The 22,164-nt window shown below is 37.6% G+C and overlaps 2 protein-coding genes across 2 annotated transcripts; one reads left to right on the top strand and one right to left on the bottom strand.

Annotated features, from left to right (window-relative positions):
- The first annotated feature begins 1,089 nt into the window (after positions 1-1,089).
- Positions 1,090-15,663, top strand: LOC112159373 (glutaminase kidney isoform, mitochondrial). Its single transcript, XM_024293412.2, has 18 exons — positions 1,090-1,390; positions 3,378-3,465; positions 6,083-6,204; positions 7,521-7,650; positions 7,745-7,824; positions 7,907-8,070; positions 8,335-8,393; positions 11,239-11,271; positions 11,362-11,420; positions 11,506-11,572; positions 11,668-11,718; positions 13,114-13,290; positions 13,366-13,497; positions 13,574-13,666; positions 13,744-13,805; positions 14,035-14,111; positions 14,235-14,298; positions 14,375-15,663. Exons 1-18 carry the CDS (start codon positions 1,188-1,190, stop codon positions 14,529-14,531), a joined length of 1,818 nt encoding a protein of 605 aa, XP_024149180.1. The 5' UTR covers positions 1,090-1,187; the 3' UTR covers positions 14,532-15,663.
- Positions 15,664-15,672: 9 nt separating this feature from the next.
- On the bottom strand, positions 15,673-17,125 carry spryd4 (SPRY domain containing 4). The gene is made up of 2 exons (XM_024293421.2): positions 16,903-17,125; positions 15,673-16,601 (listed from the first exon to the last, which is right to left on the bottom strand). The coding sequence occupies exons 1-2, from the start codon at positions 17,036-17,038 to the stop codon at positions 16,060-16,062; spliced, it is 678 nt and encodes a 225-aa protein (XP_024149189.1). The 5' UTR covers positions 17,039-17,125; the 3' UTR covers positions 15,673-16,059.
- Positions 17,126-22,164: the final 5,039 nt, after the last annotated feature.

Here is a 22,164-nt window from a genome sequence, read left to right as displayed (position 1 = left end):
TTATAGAAAGAACACTGTTTTGTGTTTTCAATTGATTTCAATAGAAAACTGTACTTCTGGCTAAACATAAAAAAATATTTTTTTCAGCTACTTAAAATTCCAAAAGGAAAGACTTAAAAGGGTTGCTATGCACCTTGCTGAGTGTCTTGCAGGGCAGATGTGATCAAAAGCTGGACTCAAATTTCAAACATTTTCATAAAGAAACACTCAAATATTTATGTTTCGGCCACAAGAAAAGAAGAAAAACTCTAGAGAGGAAGAATCTCCATATTTTTGAGTCTAAAACAACCGAATTAGACATCAAAACCCAGCTTGGGTAGAGGGCACTGGAGTGAGTGCGCCACCTAGTGGAGCAGGCAGTGAGGAGTTGGTGAGTCAATGAGGGAAACTCACCATGAGGTGTCACTGTCTCTCAGCAAGAGAAGCTCTCCTCTGTGGAAGAGAAATGACTAAAATGCAGAAATGAAAACTAGATTTTTTTGAAGACTTAATTTAATTGACTAAACAGATTGAAAATAATTCATAAAAAACATGTTAAAATGTTAATTTTTATTAAACATTTTTAAGTTTAGGTGATGCAATCTTTGTTGTCACAGTTGTGCAACCCTGGACAGTTTGAGATTTGAGCATGTTTAGCCTTGAATTGATAGTTATCGTACCAAAAATAAAATAAATACTTACTTTATTTCTTCTATTGTTATATTTTATACTATTGATAAACTGTATAGTTTTATCTGGACTAAAGCGGTGTCATCTAAACAAAAAAATAATATATATATATATTTTTTTAAATCACTTCCATAAAAAATATTTTACTTTTTTTGTTTTAAAAAATCCACATATTTTATTATAATACCAAAATCCCAAATTAAAATAAATAAAAGTATAACTACATTTTAGGTCAATTGTACTGAAATACCCTAAATAAATGATGTAAATAAAAGTTGGTAAGTCTCATGGCAACATTCTGTCTCAAACATGCGCACGTGTTTGGAGCCTGCAGGTCACTGAACCCCCATTGACGCAGGCTCCGCCCCCACGTCAGCGCCTGCTCTGTACAAGAGCCAGACTGCAGCTGCTATTAAAGCTCCGAGGACCAAAGGGCACCGGGCACATCTACTCAGCAGAGAGGGAGAAAAAAAATCCAAACTCCATCCAGTTATTACAGATAAGCCCCTCTGCTCACAATGCACTGCCTAAAAAGTCTGAGGACAACCAGCCCAGGAGTCCTGAAGCTGCTTAAGAATGACGTTCTCCCTGGCAGAGTTGGACCTGACCTGCTCAGGAGTCAGCAGCCTGCTTCCCTCCTCAGATGGGCAGCATCATCCCACATCACACTGAGGGCCTTTCACAAAGAGCCTGGCCCCGATCTGGACCAAGAACAAGTCAAGTAGGTTGAAACAGACTTTCAGCACCACCAAAAAGGAGCAATGTCATTGATTTAGTGCTTGACAAAAGTTTTTTTATTAAAAAAAAATCCTGAAAGTTACAGGTTGTAGTTGACAAATTTATTTTGAAAAATCATTTTGGTCTGGAATAAAGTTAAATGTAATGAATTAGTTAAAGAATGAAAATATATAACAGAAATTCAAGGAAATGTTTGATTATAAATCCAAATGCAGCTATCGATCCATAGTTATAATCATAGAAACACATTATGTTAGCATATTGTAAAAAATACGCAATATATAAAATATCTTCCATGTAATGTAAAACTAAATCATTTCATTTTGAATTTTTGTATTTACTTTTTTGTACAGACATTTATTCATATCTTTTTCATACGACATGAAATGAAATGAATTGCCAAAAAAACTGATAAAACTGCAGAAATTAATTTTTGACATAATGAAAAGTAGTCCGTTTCCATCTTGTATTGCAGTGTAAAATTATTTTTTCTTCAAAATAAATCCCACTAGAGGCATCAATAGTCATTAAAGTGAGGGGTGTACTTTATAAAATACTGTATATAAATATAAATCTGGGAACCAAATATTAATATTATTATTATTTTGCTTTGCTTCCTGTCTATATTTTCACAAATAGGCTTCATTTACTGATTTCCAAACCGGCGTGGAGTTGTTTAGAAAGACGTTGCATCACCCGTCCTTCTTTATCTTTCTCAGTATTTATACTCCAAGGTTGCATCTGCTGAGTTCCAGATCTTTAGTCTTTAATTGTCTTTGTAAATCTCTTATCTCCTTGTTTACACCTGTTTTAGGCCCTCTTAAACCCCCTTTTTTCTTCACTTCTACCTGCTTTTGTTGCAGTTCTGCCTTTGAATCCGTCACTAACTCCAAATGTTACAGAGATAAGCTGGAAATCTTGGAGAAAACAGATTAGACTATCAGTTGGAACTATCTTCAGTCAAAATGTTTATATAGAGTTTTAATAAATTATATTTACCACAGTTTTTTTTTTTTACAAAGTAGTTATTAAAAAGTGTTGTCACAAAGCTGCTGTTCTACCACTATAGTCTATGTTTTTTACATTAACAAGTTGACAGGTTTTATTTTTATACTCTTTTTGTCTCAAGTATGCACACAAAGTTAACATAAAATATATAATTCATTTTTTTCAATTTGTTTGTATTCTACAAAAGACTTGTGAAATACTGAAACACACACAAAACATTAGCAAAATGAACTTTTACATTTTCAAATGAGACGAAGGACGTGGTATTTTTTGACTCATATTTCTTGTCATAGGGTCATAGGGTCATAGGGTCATAGGAGTTACATTTTGATCACAATCTCTCGATTTTGTTAAATACTGTATGTCTATAATGTTGAAAGGCTCTTTTTGCTCTACAGATCCACTTCTCTTTTACATTCAAAGCTTGAACCTCAGCAGGCCGCCGTAACCACGTGTGACTTGCCTTTGTTCTTTTTGTTTTGCTGCAGCTTCATAAGTTAATAATTGGAGATTCACTTCAACTAAAAGTGTGGCAGGTTTGGTGGTACTTTGGTGCAGATGCATCATCAATAGACTGAGGTTTTGAGGAACTCAACGTCCTTTGATGCTTCAGTAAAACAGATCTGGTTCACGTGTTTGCAGTTTGAGAACTGATTTTTCTCCCAGCTTTACCATTAAAGCCCCAAACAACTTTGTGTGAACACATTTGAGTCTTCAGGTTGTCTTGGAAACATACATTCTGAATAGGTAATGATCCCACTTATCACTTTTAGCTTTAAATTTGTCAGTTTTTTTAATTTCAAATATGCACACTCATCCCCAAATATGACCGACATCTGGAAATGTGCCACTATTTTCCTTGTGAGCCGTAATGTTGACACAAGCTCGTTGCTGTTTTGACTCAATACATCGGCGCTCGTCCAATTTCAAGATCAGCAACCTCTGTGTTTGTGTTTCGACAGGAGCCGCCTGATGTTCAGCATGGTGGACTTGCTTTTCTACACCATCACGGACGGCAAGGAGATGATCCCCTTTTCTCAGTTCATCTCCGTGAGTCAGCGTTCCCTCACAGCAGGAGATGCCTGCACTTCCTGTGGCACGTGTGAAAATCCACACCGCGTGTGATAATCCACCACAACACCTACAGTTATGTTTCTCCAGAAACGACTGTCTTTAGTTAAATTAACGCACAATAGCCTGAACATCTCCAAGTCTCCAGTGGTTTCCTTATGCAACCAGACTAAATATAGGAGCTGTGACACCCTGGACCAAAGTAATTACAGTCAGGGAGCAACGTTCATGTTTCAAACTGCAGTTTAATTATGTCTGGGCTTTAATTACTATTATACATTTGCTGTTTTATGCTGTGCTGATTAGAATTTTATTGAACACAACTATTAACCCATTAAAAACTCATGCAGTAAACATGTACAAGCACATTGGGAAAGTAAATTAGATCTTAATGAGCCATAAACATTTTACAGTGAATAACTGATTCATTTGAGAATGAATACATAATAAAATGTATTTTAGATTTTATCAAAATTAATATTTTATCACCAATTAATGCAAAATTTAGACATTTTTCCTATTTGCATTAGCTCTGGTTTATAAATGCTGGGCTATGCTTACGTCTGGTAGCTTAGTAACGTTTGCTAACCTCAGTCATTTGAAAAACAGCCATGCTTTTAGGAGAAAAGGCTTGTGTCAACACAGGTGGCAGCTTGTTACATCACAGATGACTGGATGTGTTTGAATAAGTGATGCAGGAGAAGATAGATGCTGATCAATACGTTACAGAACACAAAGTAACTACAGAGCAACAGCTGAACCAAAAGCTGCTAAAGTTAAGACTTTTCATAGAGAAGTGTAAGAAAAAAATCTTAATTTTAATGATTAAATAGAACATGTTAAGAAAATTTGTCATTTTCAAGATAAAATAAAAATGTTTAAAAAATACAATGAAATTTAATAAAAGCTGCAGCTTGGTGGCTTTTTGTTAACATTATTTTTAATTCTTCATGCAGTCTTTTAAAAGATAAAACTAAAAAAGCTTAGAAAAACATCCCAAAACATTCAGATTTTTACCCTCAGCATTTACTTGGGCTGGGTTGATAAAATTGATTAATACATTTAAATCAAAAGCTTAAAGGATCAATAACGGATCCATAAAGTAGAGATTGGTCGAACGCTTGAAGCTAAACTCAGCTAGCTTGATGCTAACATTTAATGGGATTTCCCTTAGGACGGCTAATGCTAACACTCGGTTATTCCTGACTAAATGAACATCTTTATAAACTCACAGGCATACATTTTCCAAACACTTTTAAGGAAACATTTTTAAAGTGACTATTTGTGGTCTAAAGTATAGTTTTTTGCGTCATCTTTCTTCTTCTGGATTAAGGCGTAATGCTTTAGCGCGATCGTCACCTAGTGGCCAAACTGAAACGCCCTCCAGAAGAGGAAGCACAATTGTTGGACCCTCTATGTTTGAGAAACCATGTAATACTGCCGGGGTGGGCAAACTTTTTGACTTGTGGGCCACAAAGGGTTCTAAAATTAACAAAAGGGCCTGCCCAGGAGTAGATTTTGGTAATCCCACTAAAAGGAATCTATATAAAAACATTCTTTAATTTTGATTGAAAATAAATTGCTTTAAACTGGGCATTTTGGACTTTTTCATGCCAAAACTGTGTTTTTGTTCCTATTTTAGTACAAATTGCACTAATAGGTTGATGTCCTTCAGGGAAAAATGCAAACTTAGACAACTGCTGTGTTTATGTGGTGTTGGAAAGATCAGACAAATGACCTTTCATCTCAAAAAACACACAAAAACATGAGAAAATCAAGAAATCTTCGGAGACCACATGAATGTAGAATTACTTTCTACATCTAAACAAAGATCAATGTATTCACAGTGCACCATCTATGAGTAGAGACCAGAACGTAAGGGAAAATAAAACATTAATAAGGATCCTCAACAGAGTTTATTTCAGTTTGGCGGGCCAGATTCAATGGTTTTAGGGGCTGCATGTGGCCCCCGGGCCATTGTTTGCCCACCCCTGTAACAGTGTATGGTACCAACAATCTTATTATAATTTCACTAATAACTTTTACAGTAAGTGAAATGTATCAGATTAATACGAAAAACTTCAAAACATACATAGATTATTAGTGTATTTCTAAACAAATGTGTCTAAATGTGTAAATCATGTAAAATTAAAATTAAATTTAATTAATTGAAAGAAATAAATCTGAATTGAATAGATCCAGACTCGGGTGATACTTATCTTTGATGGATACATTTATTCTCAACTATAAAAAAAAATTAAATTAAGCTAAATTAGGGTAAGTTTCAAGTAGAAGATGCATATTTGCGTTAATAGACATCAAGGTTGGGGTTCTGTTTGTCACATATCAGCTCTGATGAGTGACAAAGAAACAAAACAGTCCAGTCTGTGCAGTCAGGGGGCCTGTGCACATGGTGTCCCTAAAATAGACCCGCACGCTTCATACAGTGACTCAGTACCAGCATTCAAGAACGTGTGAGCACACCCGAAACCTTCCCACCCCCCTCCCGTTACATATTCCACATCTTCATAAATTATGTCACCGATGTACTTGCATTCCCTGCTGTGTATCAAGTGATCCTCTTTTCTTTTTCCAGGCTTTGAGAAAAACAGGATTGCTGCCATCTGACCCCAGACTGCGGCACGGCATCCGTCAGATGCGGCAGTCTGCACATGACTCCTCCGGACCGGTCATGATAGACAAGAAGCTCTTCAGAAGGTGAGAAATGCTTGTACGCACTAGGGCACCTGACTGCGCGGCCCGCGGCGGGAAAGGATTCAGGTGTGCAGAGCTCTGGGAATCTGCTGTTATGTAAGAGAGGGGGATTGGCGGTCAGCACTATTTGAAGCCACGAGACTGACAGACACAGGAGCCGTGGAGCTGACAGCTGCTGCGATCTAAATTCATGCTCAGGCATGTCAGCCAGAACATGGGTCTCTGTGGCATGGAATGAAAGGTTATCATTCTGCCTGAGCTACTGAGTGGTAGTTACCTCAACAGGTTCAACAAACCCGTGAGCACCAGCCCCCTGCTGTAATAGTGTCGTTTTCTAAATGAACTCAGTGGTGTTTCTTCCCCTCTCAGTTAAAAAGTAATCCCCCACCGAGCTTTTTTCCCCCCTTTTAAATGCTGAGGCCCTTAACCGCTCCAGAAGGTCAGCATGTCTATGTTCCAGGAGACATTGACCTATTTTTGAAATATTTTTTCTTCCTAGAAAGTGACCTGTGTGAATAATGCAAGCTCTCTTTTTCATGGCTTCTCAAAACCTTGTGCTCGCGTTTCCGTGCAGATAGGTCAGACGAGTGAGCAGATGATGTGCTTACCGTTTCTGGGAAGCGTGCAGCGTCGCTGGACTAACCAGAGCAGTGAAATTATTTAATAATGAATGGGATTGCCTTCTGTAAAAATAAAAAATAAAAAGTGAATTTCTTTCCACATGTCGCTTCACAGAGAAGAGGTTGGCTGCAGTCAACAAGGTGGCGCCTGACACCATTGTTCGGAAGCAGAAATTAACATTAGTTGTAAAAGTATTATTACTGTATTTTTAGGTTTAAATCACTCAAAATAAATACCTATATTTATGAATTAAAAAACTCACAATTGCATTTCTGAGTTATTCAAATCGTGCTGACTCAGCAGCAGATGAAAAAAAACTCCCAGTTGTGATGTAAGACTTAAAATGGGCGGGGCAAAGTCTCCCTGCTCTGCTCCATTCTGATGCATCCACTTGCAGACAAATAGATCCATTAAAGTCTTCATTTTCCTCATCATTAGCGCCGCTAATGTTAGCTTGGGGTTGTGAGGAGAGTGTAAACAAAGGGATGATGGGATATCAGTGAAGGCTTACTTGTTAGTGTCTTTAAATAGCTTTTACATTTTTTCTATAAAGTATTCTGAAACACACTTTTCTTTATATGTAATCTCTCATAAAACAATAGTTCTGATCAAAAGAAGAAGAATATTCTAGTATATTTAACTACTTCTGAGTTTCTAATACTCTCCTGACATTGTTCTCGCCTCATTCTGTCTTGTAGGTGTGTGGGCAACAACGTCATTTTGTTGACGAATGCTTTCAGAAAACATTTCATCATTCCCGACTTTGAGCAGTTCACCCTCCAGATCAATAAGATTTATGAAAGTGCAAAGCATCAAGAAGGAGGGCAGGTGAGTGACAGAGGCACTTAAGAGTATGTGTTGGTGTTGGTTTTGGGGGGGATCATTCAGTAAGTGCTGACATGTGCTTCACGCTCTCACACAGGTGGCTGATTACATCCCTCAGCTGGCTAAGTTCAGCCCCGACCTTTGGGGTGTATCTCTGTGCACCGTCGATGGGCAGAGGTGTGCAGTCTGTCAGAATTTAATATATTTATTTATTTATCCGTTACCATTTTGTTGTAACTGTCCTCCATTTCTAATGCAGGCACAACGTCGGCGACACTAAGATCCCCTTCTGCATGCAGTCGTGTGTCAAGCCCCTGGAGTATGCCATTGCTCTTCACGAGCTCGGCAGTGAGCGCGTTCACCGGTTTGTAGGCAAAGAGCCCAGCGGGTTTAAATTCAACAAACTGTCACTAAATGAAGAAGGCAAGTGGAAACTCGGGTAAAAGACACCAGTTTTCATGTGTACATTGACATTCGAATGTTTTTGTGCACACTTTTTTGAGATCTAATCATTTTTTTTACACATCTTTTTAGTTTAAAGAACAAAAAAATCAACTAATTTGCAAGAAAAAAGTTTTAGCTGTTAATTAGGTTATTAAACAGTGTTGTTGAATTTTTATTTATTAATTTTTTTTTACTTGTGGTTTGGAGCAAATCAGTGACAGCAGGCCTTTATTTACTATGCAGATAAACCCCACAACCCCATGGTGAACGCTGGAGCCATTGTCATCAGTTCTTTGATTAAGGTAACATCTAAAGTTATTCCTGCACTGTTTACATCAATTATTCACTTTGAGCATTTATAGTCACTGAAAGTAGAGGTTAGTGTTACTATTTTAGAAAATACATATAGAATAGAATACAATACATTAAGCTATATAAAGTACATTAAACTAGGATAATACTCATATAGCTATCTAGGATTGATGAGACCTACTCCAATGAAAATCATGTTTTTTGTGTTTTCAATGTGTTTTTGTTACATTTTTCTCATGATGTGGGACATATATAAAATAAATGAAGATTAAAACTGTATTTCTCTATTCAAATTGTGCTATATCAGAAGGAAATTAATAAAAAGCTCTCAGTAGTGACGTAGAAAATGAAATGGGCGCTCCCTGTTGTGCTCCATTCCGATTCCTCCACTCACATACAAATAGTTTCGTCAATGTCTTCAATTTCCTCGTCTGAGCTGGAATATGGCTCAAAATTTTTGTATAGCTCCAACATTGTTTGCCATTTTTGTTGCATTGCTGACGTTAGGTTGGGGTTGTGAGGTGCTGTAAGTTAGCGGGACAGAGTGTAAACAAAGGGATGATGGGACATCAGTGGAGGCTTACTTCCGCGCAACCTGTCCTACCCACAACTTAGAGGCGAATTTCTGATGAACTTCTGCCACTCTGCAAAATATATGTCCTAAAAAAGACCACATAGACTTTATTATTTTGGTTAAAAAAAATGCATAATTACAATTAAAAAACCAACAGTAATGCTTTTTCAATATATACAAATATAGTTGGAGTGGGACTTTTAAGTCTCAAATACCTGTAGTTATTGTTTATGTTGTCTCTCACAGGTCGAAATGTCCCGTATTCTGAATGTTGGAGAGTTTTTGATCCATAGTCTGTCTGAGGGCACCGATCAGGGAGTTGTTGGGCTCTGTGTGAAGAGCCAGAATAGACCAGGCGCCTCTGAGGTTTCTGGAATTGGAGATCTCGAGGAAGGGCAGAGGGCAGCTGAGGATTTTGGGGCTGTGAACACAACCCCCCGCTGAGGCCCCTAATGTACAACACTGTAACAGAATATGCACACCAGTTCAAAGAAAGGGGAATGGTGGGATGTAATTAGAAGCTTTTACTTCTAACGGTTTTCCATACATGAATGTCGTCACTCCCGATTTTCTTGGCACCCTGCGGTTTGTGGTGATTATATAACTAAAGAGTCCATGTAAACAGCAGTTTTTTTTTTTGTTTTTGTTTTTTTACAAAAAAGTGAAATAAGAACATAGAGCACATGTGTCAAATTTAAGGCCCGAGAGCCGGATCCGGCCTTCCGTGTAATTCTATCCGGCCCTCCAGATCATTTTATTTTATTGTTAGTAATGGCCAAATGTTATCTTGAGCTCATTTTTAACTTAATATAATTGACAAAGTATATTTTTATCGAGAGTATAGTAAAATATTGAAAGTTATTTAAATTTTAAGTTTATTTATTCTGTAATAATATTTCTGCCTTTTTATTATTCATAATTATGTTACAAGTTACTGTTTTGAAGTTTTAAAAATTGTCATTCTGCTATTTTTTTAGACTATTTTGGCATTTACTAAGATTTTTTAGGCTGTTTTGGAGTTTAGCTAATATTTCAGCTACTTGCTAGCTGCTTTGACTAACTTCTGTTTTATTTTTTTCTAGTTTTGTAGACTAATTTGGCATTTAGCTAATATTTTAGCTTGCTATCAGTGTCAGAGTTTTCAGCTTCAGAATTTTTACCTATCAATTTCAGCATCTTCAGCTATCAGTATAGCTCCTTCAGCAGCCAAATTCAGCTTACAGCATTCACACTAGCATTATTGCAGGAAATGCAATGTATCTAGTTTAAAATTATGTTAAAAAGCTACGGTTTAAAAGTTTTTAAAATGTAGTTTTAGAGTGTTCAATAAATGTTTATCCTGTTCGGCCCACAAGTGTTTTGGATTTTGACCCCCTGTGCGATTGAGTTTGACACCCCTGACATAGAGGGTCAGATTTGTGTGCACTTATTATTCGAAAGCCACACCATAGTGACAAAGTCCTGGCTCACTTGTTTTGTGGATTCTGGTCTATGACTTACTGTAACCATGTTTGCTTAAACATCAGCTAAAACACATTAGAGGGGTTTGTAAGGCGGTGTTTTCTTTTCTAAAGTTTCACCTTTGGCTGAAGAGATTTGTGAGTCCTCTTATCAAATGTGGGTCGAGTTCAGCAGTGGGTGGAGAAGAGGTGCGTTCGTGCTTTCGGCCAATCGCAGCCTCGACAGCGGCGGTTGTGTTTGCCGCCCTGCTTCTTGCGTGTGTGCACATCAGAGAGGGGTTTGGAAAAAAACATGTTTGTGTAATGTATTTGCATATGACTCGCCATGAAGGTCATGGAGACTCAGAGACGAGGTTTGCAGAGCTTCAACTCTGCAGTATTTGGTGACCTTGTGACCACAGCTCCTTTAAAAGTCAGTGATAACAGGGGGGGGGGGGGTTTCTTTTATGCCATAAAACCAGCAGGGTTTGACCTTGGGTCATTTTTCCTCTAACTATTAATACCACCTTTGACCATTTCAGGAGTCGAATATGAATTCCATTTTGGTTGCTGCACAACTTGGAAATGTTCCTTTAGTGGTCCATGAAATTCAAGCACAGCCATAAACAGCCCCACGCTACACTGAGCACGTTGACACATGGACCGGCACACTGCGTGACAACATTTCCACGTAACACAATGACACCCAACCAAGTGTGTAATCGAAAGCATGTCTCCATGTGAAGGCACTCAAACACTGCCATCTGCAGGGACTCAGCCACTCACATCAGAAACTGATATAATCTCCTCTTTCTTCGACAGCCTAACTCAAACAAAGCAGAGAGGTTTGATTTTGTAAGTGAAAACTTTCATTTTATTTGAATTTTTAATTTGTTTTTTATTATTATTATCATTGAACCACCTCTAAATGTGATGTTCCTACAGGTGATGGAGTTCCTGAAAGGCATGGTTGGTGCAGAGTATGTGGGGTTCAGCAATGCAACGTAAGATATTTAACTCTATTCAGATTTTGTTTAAAGAAGTACAGCTGATCAATAAATATATTCAAACTCGTTTGTCTCGCTGCAGCTTCCAATCAGAAAGGGAGACTGGCGATAGAAATTATGCGATTGGTTATTACCTCAAAGAGAAAAAGGTTTGTTGTCTTAGTCTCTTGTATGCACATCTTATTTAATATTCAGACGACCTCATGGAATCAGTTTATGCTGACTCTGACTGTGATTGTTGCAGTGTTTTCCTCAGAATGCAGACATGATGGCAGCACTTGACTTCTACTTTCAGGTGAGATTTGACAGGTTTCATCTTTCAACCATTTCCACTTAGGTCAAAGTTAAAGTGTTTTAAAACAGACACATTTGTATGAATTCATTGCGCTAAATCTATTACGATTTAATCACAAATGAGTGACTTTTACCGAACACATGTGCATGTCACAACAAAATATAAACAGACAAAATATATATTTTTTAGTGTTACAAGCATAATAGACGTCATGTTTATTCAGAAATCTTATTTCTTTTACTCTATCATGACAGCTTTAACCCTATAAAGCCCACTACATCAAATAATTGAGAGAAATTATTATTTTTTTAATTCAAATTAATAATGAATAATAAAAAAAATAGCATTGTCATTTTTTAACGAGATACAGAAAGCATCAGTTATGGTACAGAGGGTGATTTGGTAAATTTTTCTTCATAACAATAGTTTCAGATGTAAAAATATTGACATGAGAGTCAAGTAAAAAGTTCATTAAGCCTCATTTCCCCGGTACGGACCAGTCCAGTCCAGTATTTTGAGTGTTTCCATTGTAAAATGGACCCATTAAACACTTCTGAACTGAAACTCTTGAGGACAAAATAGAATGGGACGGTTGGGGCGGAGTTACTGTAGCCACGTGCTGATTGGTTGAAAGTAATGACAGCATTAGAAAGCACCAGTATAGCACTAAGCTAGCATTTCTGTTTTCCTTTTTACAGCGGCATTCTTCTTAGCCACCCGCAATCTCCTTTCAAATAGCATTAAATTCCTGTTATACACCAAATACAGAAAGTAAAGCAATAAAAAGACAAGCTGCTGGATGACCTCCATTGTTGTTGCTTTTCTAGTCATCGCACTACAATGACACAATGACACGCTAGCCGTCTAAACCACGCAATCGCCTTGAAAACGCTCACCAAAATTAACATGTCTGTCCTCTCGTACCGGACCGCTCAGTGGAAACAAGGTTTTATTTACCCACTGTCTCAAACTTGAGCCACACCTTTTTAACAGGATGTTTACTGTAATATGAAGAATTAATTATCAACTCATTTGGCATTATTTTAATGCTGCAAGTATCAATAAAAATATAACAACACTAGATGAGTTATTCTCCCCATAAAGTTTGGAAAATTAGCTAAACCTTTTCCCGCCAAAAGTGTTTTTGAGGTTTCATGGGGGCAGCCATTTTGAAATGACAGGGAAATGCACATCTACTGCCCCCTAGTGGAATGATAATGCACTATAGGGCAAAAAAACATGCACTAAGTTATAGGGATGATGACGTGTGTATCAAATATGAAACAAATGGTTATATAGAGTTGAGGTAACTCCTTTACTAACATAATAATTTAATAAAAATCTTTGTTTGGAATCTTAAAATCCATTTGTGAAGTGTTTTGTTTGTGTCTCCAGTTGTGCTCCATAGAGGTCACCTGTGAGTCAGGAAGTGTCATGGCTGCCACGCTTGCCAACGGGGGCATTTGTCCAATCACGGGGGATCGTGTGCTGAGTGCTGAAGCTGTGCGCAACACGCTGAGCCTCATGCACTCCTGTGGCATGTACGACTTCTCCGGACAGTTCGCCTTCCATGTGAGCAAAGTAGATTAACCAGGAAAAGTGAAGCCAGTGAAGCTTCTGGTTTTCTCATTAACTTCTGTTGCTTAGGTGGGCTTACCAGCAAAATCTGGCGTTTCCGGGGCTGTACTGCTGGTGGTTCCTAATGTCATGGGGATGATGTGTTGGTCCCCGCCTTTAGATCGTCTTGGTAACAGTGTTCGAGGCATTCACTTCTGCCAGGTATACTCTCTAAAGTTTCTAAAAACAAAAAAGACGTGTTGCAGAAGTTGAACAATTTTGACTTGTTTTCTGCTAGGACCTGGTGTCTTACTTTAGCTTCCACAATTACGACAACCTGAGGCATTTCAACAAGAAGCACGATCCCAGGAGACGATCTGATGATGACCCGGTGAGTGAAACACAGTCATAAACTTTTAAAAATATTTAAAAAGCTATTTTTTAAATATTTTGTTATTATTCTATCAGAATAAATCAGTGGTAAACCTGATGTTTGCGGCATACAGTGGTGACGTCTCAGCCCTGAGAAGGTAAGAGAAAAGCGTTTAGAGTAAACAGATCTAGTTTTTTATTCACATCACTCAAACAGGAACTTTTCCGTATAAGATGTGCATGTTGAGTTATGGATACAGAAAAAGAACTTTCTCTCATCCTCTCTGCACTAATGATTAAAGCCTTATGTCTTCTACTGCGACTCCTCTGGTCCTTGAGCAGTAATATTTCCGGCTGCGTTCCTCCTTTGTCTTTGCTGTCTGACAGGTTTGCCCTTTCTGCTGTGGACATGGAGCAGAGGGACTACGACTCTCGCACGGCGCTCCACGTCGCTGCTGCAGAAGGTGACACCTCTCATCACCAGCCTATTTTTACTCCACTAGCATGGGCTCTGACATTTATGCAACAATCAGAGAAACTCAATGTAGATACTTTAATACTCATTTGTTCTCTTTTTTTTCTGTCAGGCCACCAGGAAGCTGTCATCTTCCTAACTGAAATATGCAAAGTGAATCCTCTTGGAAAAGACAGGTAAGGATTTGCACCGAAATGTGCAAAAAGTGCCATCTTAATTTTTTTTTTCTAAGTCCAAATTGTCGTCCTACAGATGGGGCAACACCCCCCTAGATGACGCCATGCAGTTTGGCCACGGAGTTGTTGTTTCAATCCTGCAAAAGTACCAGAACGAGTACACAGAGAAACACTCGTCCAGCAGCTCAGAGGAGCACAGTGCCGCCCTGGACAGCATGAAGAGCTCTCTGTAAACCACAGGTGGAGATGGGCTGCAAAACAAAGACATCATTTTATATGGTTGTCTCATTTAGAGTGCAATGTTTCCACTGTATGGCAAAAGTGGCTTTTATTTCTGCATCAGCTTCTAAACTCACATCAGTTTGGTTTTTCCTTTCATGCTCAGTATTTTTATTCTTTCACCTTTCAAATGGAAAACCCACTCTCATCCCACACATTGGATAAAACAGTGAACATTCGTCATTGTCAGTGTTCAATCACCAATTTACCTCAGTTTATCTCATTACGCCGTATCAAGGATGCAAGGCAAAAAGTCAAACCACTTAAGATCGCTACATTTCACAGTAATTTGGTGAAATTTAGCCCAATAAAACCAGATTATCACAGCTGCATTTCAGGAAACAGCCTCAAATTGAAATTTTGCACACAACCCACATTTTTTTTAAACACCAACAATGAAGGCTTTTGTTTGAAATGTATGAAAGAGGGCATCAATTTTTCAGACGACCTATATTTTATTTTGTGACTGTTTGGATCAGGATTTTAAAGAAAAACATTGAAGAAAATTTTACATCTTTAAGTGGAGATGATCCTTCTGTTTGAGTGTGTAAATGCTGAAATATTGTCTGTTTCCCCAAAAGAAGAAACAAAATGTGTATATATAATAGTATAATGTACATTTGAATATAAAAATACAACTAAATGACACTTTTTTAATTTAATTTGTGCTTTATCATCTTCAGTTCCCTGAGAACTGGTTTGAGTTTAGAAAGCTGGACACTTAAATATATGCACAAACTTTTTTACCCACAATTACTTGTGGAGTATAGTAATTTTGTGAAGTCTTTTAAAGCACTATCTTCTTTAAACATCTTGATGTTGCACATTTTTTAGTCTAAGTAGCTTTCATGTGTTAGTTTTTAGTATTATGAAATACTGTAAATATGCTTTAACTGTAAAAAAAAGTTTAGGTTTTTGAAGATTTTGTACATACAATTAGTAATTATCTCATAACTTCATGTTTCATATAAGGTATTAGTAGTTTTCCCTTTAGTTTTAGTTGCTGTAGATATTCTGCCGTAGGCATGTGCAATAATATAAATAAGTGCCTAAATGCAATGTATTTTAATTTAAGAAAATAAAAAAGAAAAAAAACACTGTGTGAGAAGGTTTTATTCAATGACATTCTTCATTATTGACATTAAGAAAAGGCTTTGTGTTGATGGTGTGTTAAAACAATCATAATACGATGAGCCTAGCAGCTAATGATCCTTAAAGCTAAACATGTTTTAGCTTTTTTTCCCTAAAGTTTGACACTCAAAGTTTTTTTTGACATTAAAATGAGACACGTCAGCATGCATCAAACACACACTTGCATTGATTGTAAATATGAATCACTGTTTTTAAGATGAAAATGATCCCCAGTGAATATATTGCTTTTCTTTCCCCCTCAGTCATTTAAGAAACTGTTGTGGTTTATCTTAAGGTCTTCATTGTAGTCCAGTCATTTTAAAGCCATGAAGACTCATACTGTTAGTAGACTCATTTGAGGCCTTCAGGCTCCTCCAAACCGGAGTGAGTGACCAGCTCCCCGTCCCAAAGTCCAAACGCAGGGCAGAGAGGAGCCGTGAACTGAGCCCTGAGCGCGTATATGATCCGGGGGTTCTCCACGTCCACCAGCCCCAGGAGGCCCGCTTCATAGTCCAGCAGGATGCCTACGCGCTCCGGCTTCCCCACCAGAGTCACGGGGACCGTTTTTCTATTGGTCATGGCAAACCACTTCCGCTGAGCGTAGCCGAACACCCAGGAGGAGCTGGTGGTTCCCACGCAGTCGTCCCTGGACATCAGGGCCTCTGCAACGCCCAGGCGAAATTCCTGCGACTTTTTGACCGTCACCTCCCAGTAGTGTCTCCCGCTGCTGATCTGCTCGTCACCGAAGACAACAGCCCAGTCTCTGAAGCGCTCCGGGTTGTCCTGGACATGGGAGGGGTCTATGCCCAGCATGCGGTAGATGACACCAGTGTCTTTTTTGAAGAGGTCCAAGCTGCTGTGGGCGGTGCGCTCATCGAGTTTGAACTTAACATCTGTGAGGATAAAAACACAACAGACATGCATCATTACATCCAGAATCCAACAGGGCTAATGCATTTATAAATCATTGAAATCTTATAGGACAACCCCAAAATGCTTCAACATTTTATATTTAATTATCCAAAAAGAAAACAATTTGTTTCAGCTTCTCAGAAGGTAAAATATTTTCATGAGAACATGTTTTGTGATGAAAAACTCACAGAAATGAACTCCTAATATCAGGCTAATGAAGGGCACTGACCTCTGGGGATCAAACGTTTGTCTTTCAGTGAGACTTTAAATGTATTAACTCACAGTTAGCGGCCGTTGTGGAGACGGCGCGGCTGCTCCCCGGTACACCACCGGCTCGTCGGTATCCGACTGAGAGCGTGGACGCTGTCCGTCCAGCAGTCAGGCGACAGAAACGACCAACAAACACGGCGGCCGCCATGTTTTTCCCCCTCCCCGCCTCGCTGCCTCACTGGCTTCACGTGCGCGTTCTTCTGCTTTCGCTGCCAGTGCTGCGACACTCTTCCGCCCCCTGCAGGCGTGGAGGGGAACATCAGCACCGTGTGTGACAAACATGTATGGAGTGATTTTTGTACCACCATGTAGCAAGTCACAGCTTTGAGATCAAAATATAATAAGTCGCAAGCAAAATGTAAAGTGTTAAGAATAAAACTTCATAATTTGCAAATGAAAATATTTAATATTTCCTTTCAAAAACTATTTTTACCTTAAAAAATAGTTTTAAAAATACATATTTTTAAAGCAAAAAAGAAAGAAAATTGCAAACGCAAAAAATATTTTTGAAAGCAAATATTCAATATTTGTACTTTTATAAACATTCAATATTTACATTTTTATTTATTTTCCAAAACACTTTACATTTGGATTGCAATTTAGAAAATGTTAATCTTAAAACTGTAACTTTATATGTAATATGTAACTACAATAGTCACTCCATGCACAAGCGTTTAAAATTAAACTTTAACCATACTGACTCTACAAAAGGTTACTATTGAAAATTTAGCTTAACTTTATAAATTTCAGACATCCTGTGAAAAGGGTTTGTAAAATATGAGAACTTCCCATTGTTAAATTACAAGTTATTTCTTTATAAAACCAGAGTTTCACGGTGTCTATCTGTCACTGTTCATTGATTTTCTTTTTGCCCAAATATATATTTTTTAGCAGAGGCTACAGCAGTTATTTTTTCTCCATAAAGAAAATTTCAGTAAATGAGCCTTAAATACCGAACATGCTCTCCTTGTTTTATCAAACAATCTTGTTATTATGCTCAACAAGTGATTTCATACAGTATCTATTTACAATTATAGCATTATATAATTATTTAATTGAAACTTTTGGATTTAGTTATAACTCCAGTTATAACTAAATCTAAAATTTAGTTATAGGTATTTATTTATAACTCTAAGTGGTCAAGCGAAGAAAAAAAAAGAAAAGACAGAAAGAAAATTAAATGTTGACTGTGCTGTTTTTTCCTTTACTAAATTTTATTGTCAGTTATTTTTAAGGAGTTGTGTTTGATATCCACTCACTTTTTTCAGTAAATACATAAATAAATATAAAAAGAAAAACATGTAATCTGACATTTTGGACCATTTTGAATAAAACAAGTTATTTGATGCAAAATGGGGGGATGTGGGATGAAATAGATTGAAAGATTATTATTAATTGATATAAATGTGCCTTTTTAAAACTCCAAACAGTTATAACAGGGTTTTTTATTAAAAAGAAAGGTACGTTTGATTTGCAAAGTTTGATTTATGAATTTCCTTCTGCATTTCTACGTTTTCCGATCTGAAATGAGAACTGCTCCCAGATCCATTGAAAATGAAAGGCTTTCAATGGCTCAGATGAGGATTTCCTTTTTAAGATGATGCATGTAGGATGGGTGATGCATCTTTTATCGCCTGTGATAAATATTTAGGGATATTAACAAAGCTTCATTTGGCCTCATCACACAGCCAGATCAGATTTTCACGCCAGTATCCAGCTGGGGGCTGAATGTCATTCCTTATTTATGGTTCCAATCCAAACACATCCCATATTATCTTTCCTTGTAATGTTGTGGATAATGGTTTTGTTTTGGAGGGAAAAAGCTTCTCTCTTCTTTGGGGTCCTTTTTAGTGAAGTATCTGCACTTTCCGCTGAAATGTTTCTTTTTATCACATGCAGGTGAAGAAAAGTAATTTAATAAAGTAAGACGACGAGACAGAAATAGCGTCTCATCACATCATCTACTGGCGTGCACACTGTGCATATATTACTGTGCATACCATTAAGTCCCTCACTGAAAGATTTTATAATGAAATTAAGCTAAGCACAACAAGAGCGGCTGCATTTAGATAATTATGCATTCCGCTGATTCATTACCTTTGTCCTTTTCAGAGGGATTCTCTAGTTACATCTTATTAAAGACGAGTGTCAGAGAGATAGCAAAACAATCTGGGAAAAGAGATTGTTTTCCAAGAACTGGCAGCCTTCCCGAGGGCTTTCCTTCCTTCCTTCCAACCAGAAGATTGCAGACGTTGGTCAAAGCGGTCTCCTGTGGCTCAAATTAAAGGATCAAAGACATAAGTCTTTTTATTTTTCAGCTTTCGCCTTCAAGGGTCGCCAGTGAAAATGAACTGCCACAATTTCACCATATTCTCTACAATGTTCTTATAAAACCCACTAACATGATTGTCGATCTTCTAGATTTAATGCCTGGCAGCTATAAAGGGTATAATCTATCTTAATCCATCTGGATTTTCTGGTTTTATCTTTAAAAAATCAAATATAAGCTTCAACTCTCCTATCCTATACATCCTCATTGCCCACAAAGATAACCTCAACATCTTCACTTTTACTTCCTGTCTTATAATGTCCACTCCTTGATCCATTCCTTCAACCTATTTAATCATCTCTAATCAGGAACTCCCGACACAAGGGGACACTCCCTCGACCGAACCGAAACAATCCGCTGAAGGAGCGATAATAGGAGCCCGTTGTTATAGAAAACCTACATTCCTCCCCTCTCCATGACCCTCTCCCTAGATTTCAACGCCTTGGTGACTCTCTTTCTTGTGTTTCTTTGTTGATGTATTTTGTTTTATGCTGTTTAGATTGAAGGTTCTTGATTTTGACATCATTCCTCGTCTTGAGTCTTTTCTAGGCGATTGGATTGGGTAATATGTCTTATATGTGTTGCCTACCACAACCACTTCCCCTTGGAATTAATAAAGTATATATCTATGTATTTATCTATCTATAGAAACTGTTCTTCACCTCTTTCCCTGAACTGAAATCCTCTGTCATCTTTACCTGTAAACTCATTGTTTCTATAGGCCTCTCATGTTCTGTGTTGCTGCACCGCAAAAACTGAATTCTACGACTCTCGTTTCAAGAAAAGCTGTCTTATTTTATGTTTTGCAATAAAAATAATCCTTTCAAGAACATTTCCAATAGCAAAATGTTTGCAAAAACATGTTAGTGAATAAAATGTATTTCTTAAAATAGGAATAAGACAATTTTCTCGCCCCCATTGAAAGATATTCAAAGAAAATCTACCAGTCAGGTAAGAAATTTTGGCTTTTTCCAAAGTGCCTGTTTTTCAGTGAATTACTTGTATTTTTTTCTCCAACTACCCCTCTACATTTCCTTCCACCTGCATACCCCTCTCACTACAGATGACAGTGTCATCTGCAGGCATCATGGTTCATGGAGCTTCCTGTCTGACCTCATCTGTCAGTCTGTCCATCACACCAGCGAACAAGAAGGGGTTCAGGACCAACCCTTCATCCAGTTCAACCTTACAGCTCTCACACGTCATTTACCACTCCAGCGTATTTCTCTGCCACTCCAGACGTCCTTAAACCACAGTTCCTCTCTGTGCGTCCTGCTGGATCCACAAAGACACAATGCAGCTCCTTCTGATCATCAGAGCACTTCTTATTTTCATTGCAAACATGACATCTATAATACATTTTTTGTGTAAAAGACAAGGCAAGTTCATTTGTATAGAACATTTTGTGAACAGAGACAACTCAAAGCTGTACAAAACTAATAAAATCATTTTTAAAGGAGTTATCATAAAATAAAAATGTAAATAAACTGATTTTAAAGTAAACTTAAAGACCCACTCCGAGCTGTTGTAATGTTAAGTTTAATTTGCATTTTTTAAATTTTGTAATTTTTATACATATGAATACACATCTACAAGTACACACATTTATGCACAGAATTTATTGTGTGAATTACAAATTAAAAATTATATGCACACACAAATCCAAAGTTACACGCAAATCAGGAATGACGCACAAATAGAGGTGAGACTATTTTCTCTCCATATCCTCCTTCTGACTGAACTTCAGTGACACACAAACTATCTATGGGGTGTCTTTAGAAGTTTAACCCTATAACCACCATAACCCTGGACCGAGTACAGAGCTGACAAACATGAATGAAAATGTGGAAAGAGATTGAAGCATTTTGCCTCTGTTGCTTGTTTTTTTAAGCTAGATAATTTTATTAATGTGAAATATAAAATTCCTCACACTCCCTTATGTAGTCACTTTATTTGGAGCAGTTTTGTCTCCCAGTTAAAGTTCATGTGAGCCTTTGTTTGTCTAAGACTAACGTTTGATTTGTTCTTCTGTGCAGAAAATGCCACATTTCAAACATTCTGATTAATAAATAGATTCTGAATGTGAACATTAACCTGTCACCTCCACCTGTAACTTCCTTTTTAATAGTCAGGTTCCTTCTGTGTGAGGCCTTTTATAGAAATAGTGTGTAATATGTTCAGATCTAATACTAGTTTATTGCAATGTTGCTTTGATTCAGTGATTATGAGGTCAAATCACTAGTTTATGTCAGAAACAGATAGCGTAGAGCCCAATATGCAGAAGATCAGACTTGGTGACAGAAATAAACCTAAAAATGACAAAAACCACAGAGAAACAAAACAGTGACCAAGAGCACAGCCCACAGTTTCATTCAAAGGTTCGCAGACTCTTCATGAGTTCAAAACAAACTACAGCACAAAGGCCTCATGGTGTTAGTGAATGAGTAAACCGTCCTCACTGCTGACAGATGGCGCCTTCAATAGTTTCTAGTGAGGTTCAGATAATAGTGACTATTGTAGACGTGATGGAAGCTGTGCTTTAGATCACAGTTTCTGAATGCAGTTTTATTGGAAATTTAGGATTGGAGTTTTACTCTACAAGTGAAAACCGGCCTAACAGTCTCATATTATGTTGGATCACGTCGTGGTTTAGAACACTTTCCTGCCTTGGCTGCAGTAGTTTTCATTTTTTTTCCTTGATTTTCTTTTTTTTCATTCTTGGTTGTGGACGTCTGAGGTCACAGACTCAAAACTCCGGAGGAGCTTCCCATTTTTGTTTCACTACAGGTTATGGTCCAATTTAGTGTTTCTCAGTACCTTCCGGTTCTTGATCCTTGTTCAGGAGATTTTTGTGTTTTTACTCAGTGGATCTTCCGAAACCGGCTGCAAAAATGGGACTAACTTTATCTACAAGCAGAGTCCGCATGATAATGACAAACACACAG

Source organism: Oryzias melastigma, linkage group LG7 (assembly GCF_002922805.2).
Source record: "Oryzias melastigma strain HK-1 linkage group LG7, ASM292280v2, whole genome shotgun sequence".
NCBI lineage: Eukaryota > Metazoa > Chordata > Actinopteri > Beloniformes > Adrianichthyidae > Oryzias > Oryzias melastigma.
This window is presented reverse-complemented; position numbering and strand designations above follow the sequence as displayed.

Coding starts and splice junctions, on each gene's coding strand:
- spryd4 (XM_024293421.2), bottom strand. CDS start 17,038: ATGGCGGCCGCCGTGTTTGTTGGTCGTTTCTGTCGCCTGACTGCTGGA. Junction 16,602..16,902: donor CTCCACAACGGCCGCTAACT/GTGAGTTAATAC, acceptor TTATCCTCACAG/ATGTTAAGTTCAAACTCGAT.
- LOC112159373 (XM_024293412.2), top strand. CDS start 1,188: ATGCACTGCCTAAAAAGTCTGAGGACAACCAGCCCAGGAGTCCTGAAG. Junction 3,466..6,082: donor CCTTTTCTCAGTTCATCTCC/GTGAGTCAGCGT, acceptor TTCTTTTTCCAG/GCTTTGAGAAAAACAGGATT. Junction 8,394..11,238: donor TCATCAGTTCTTTGATTAAG/GTAACATCTAAA, acceptor TTTCTTCGACAG/CCTAACTCAAACAAAGCAGA.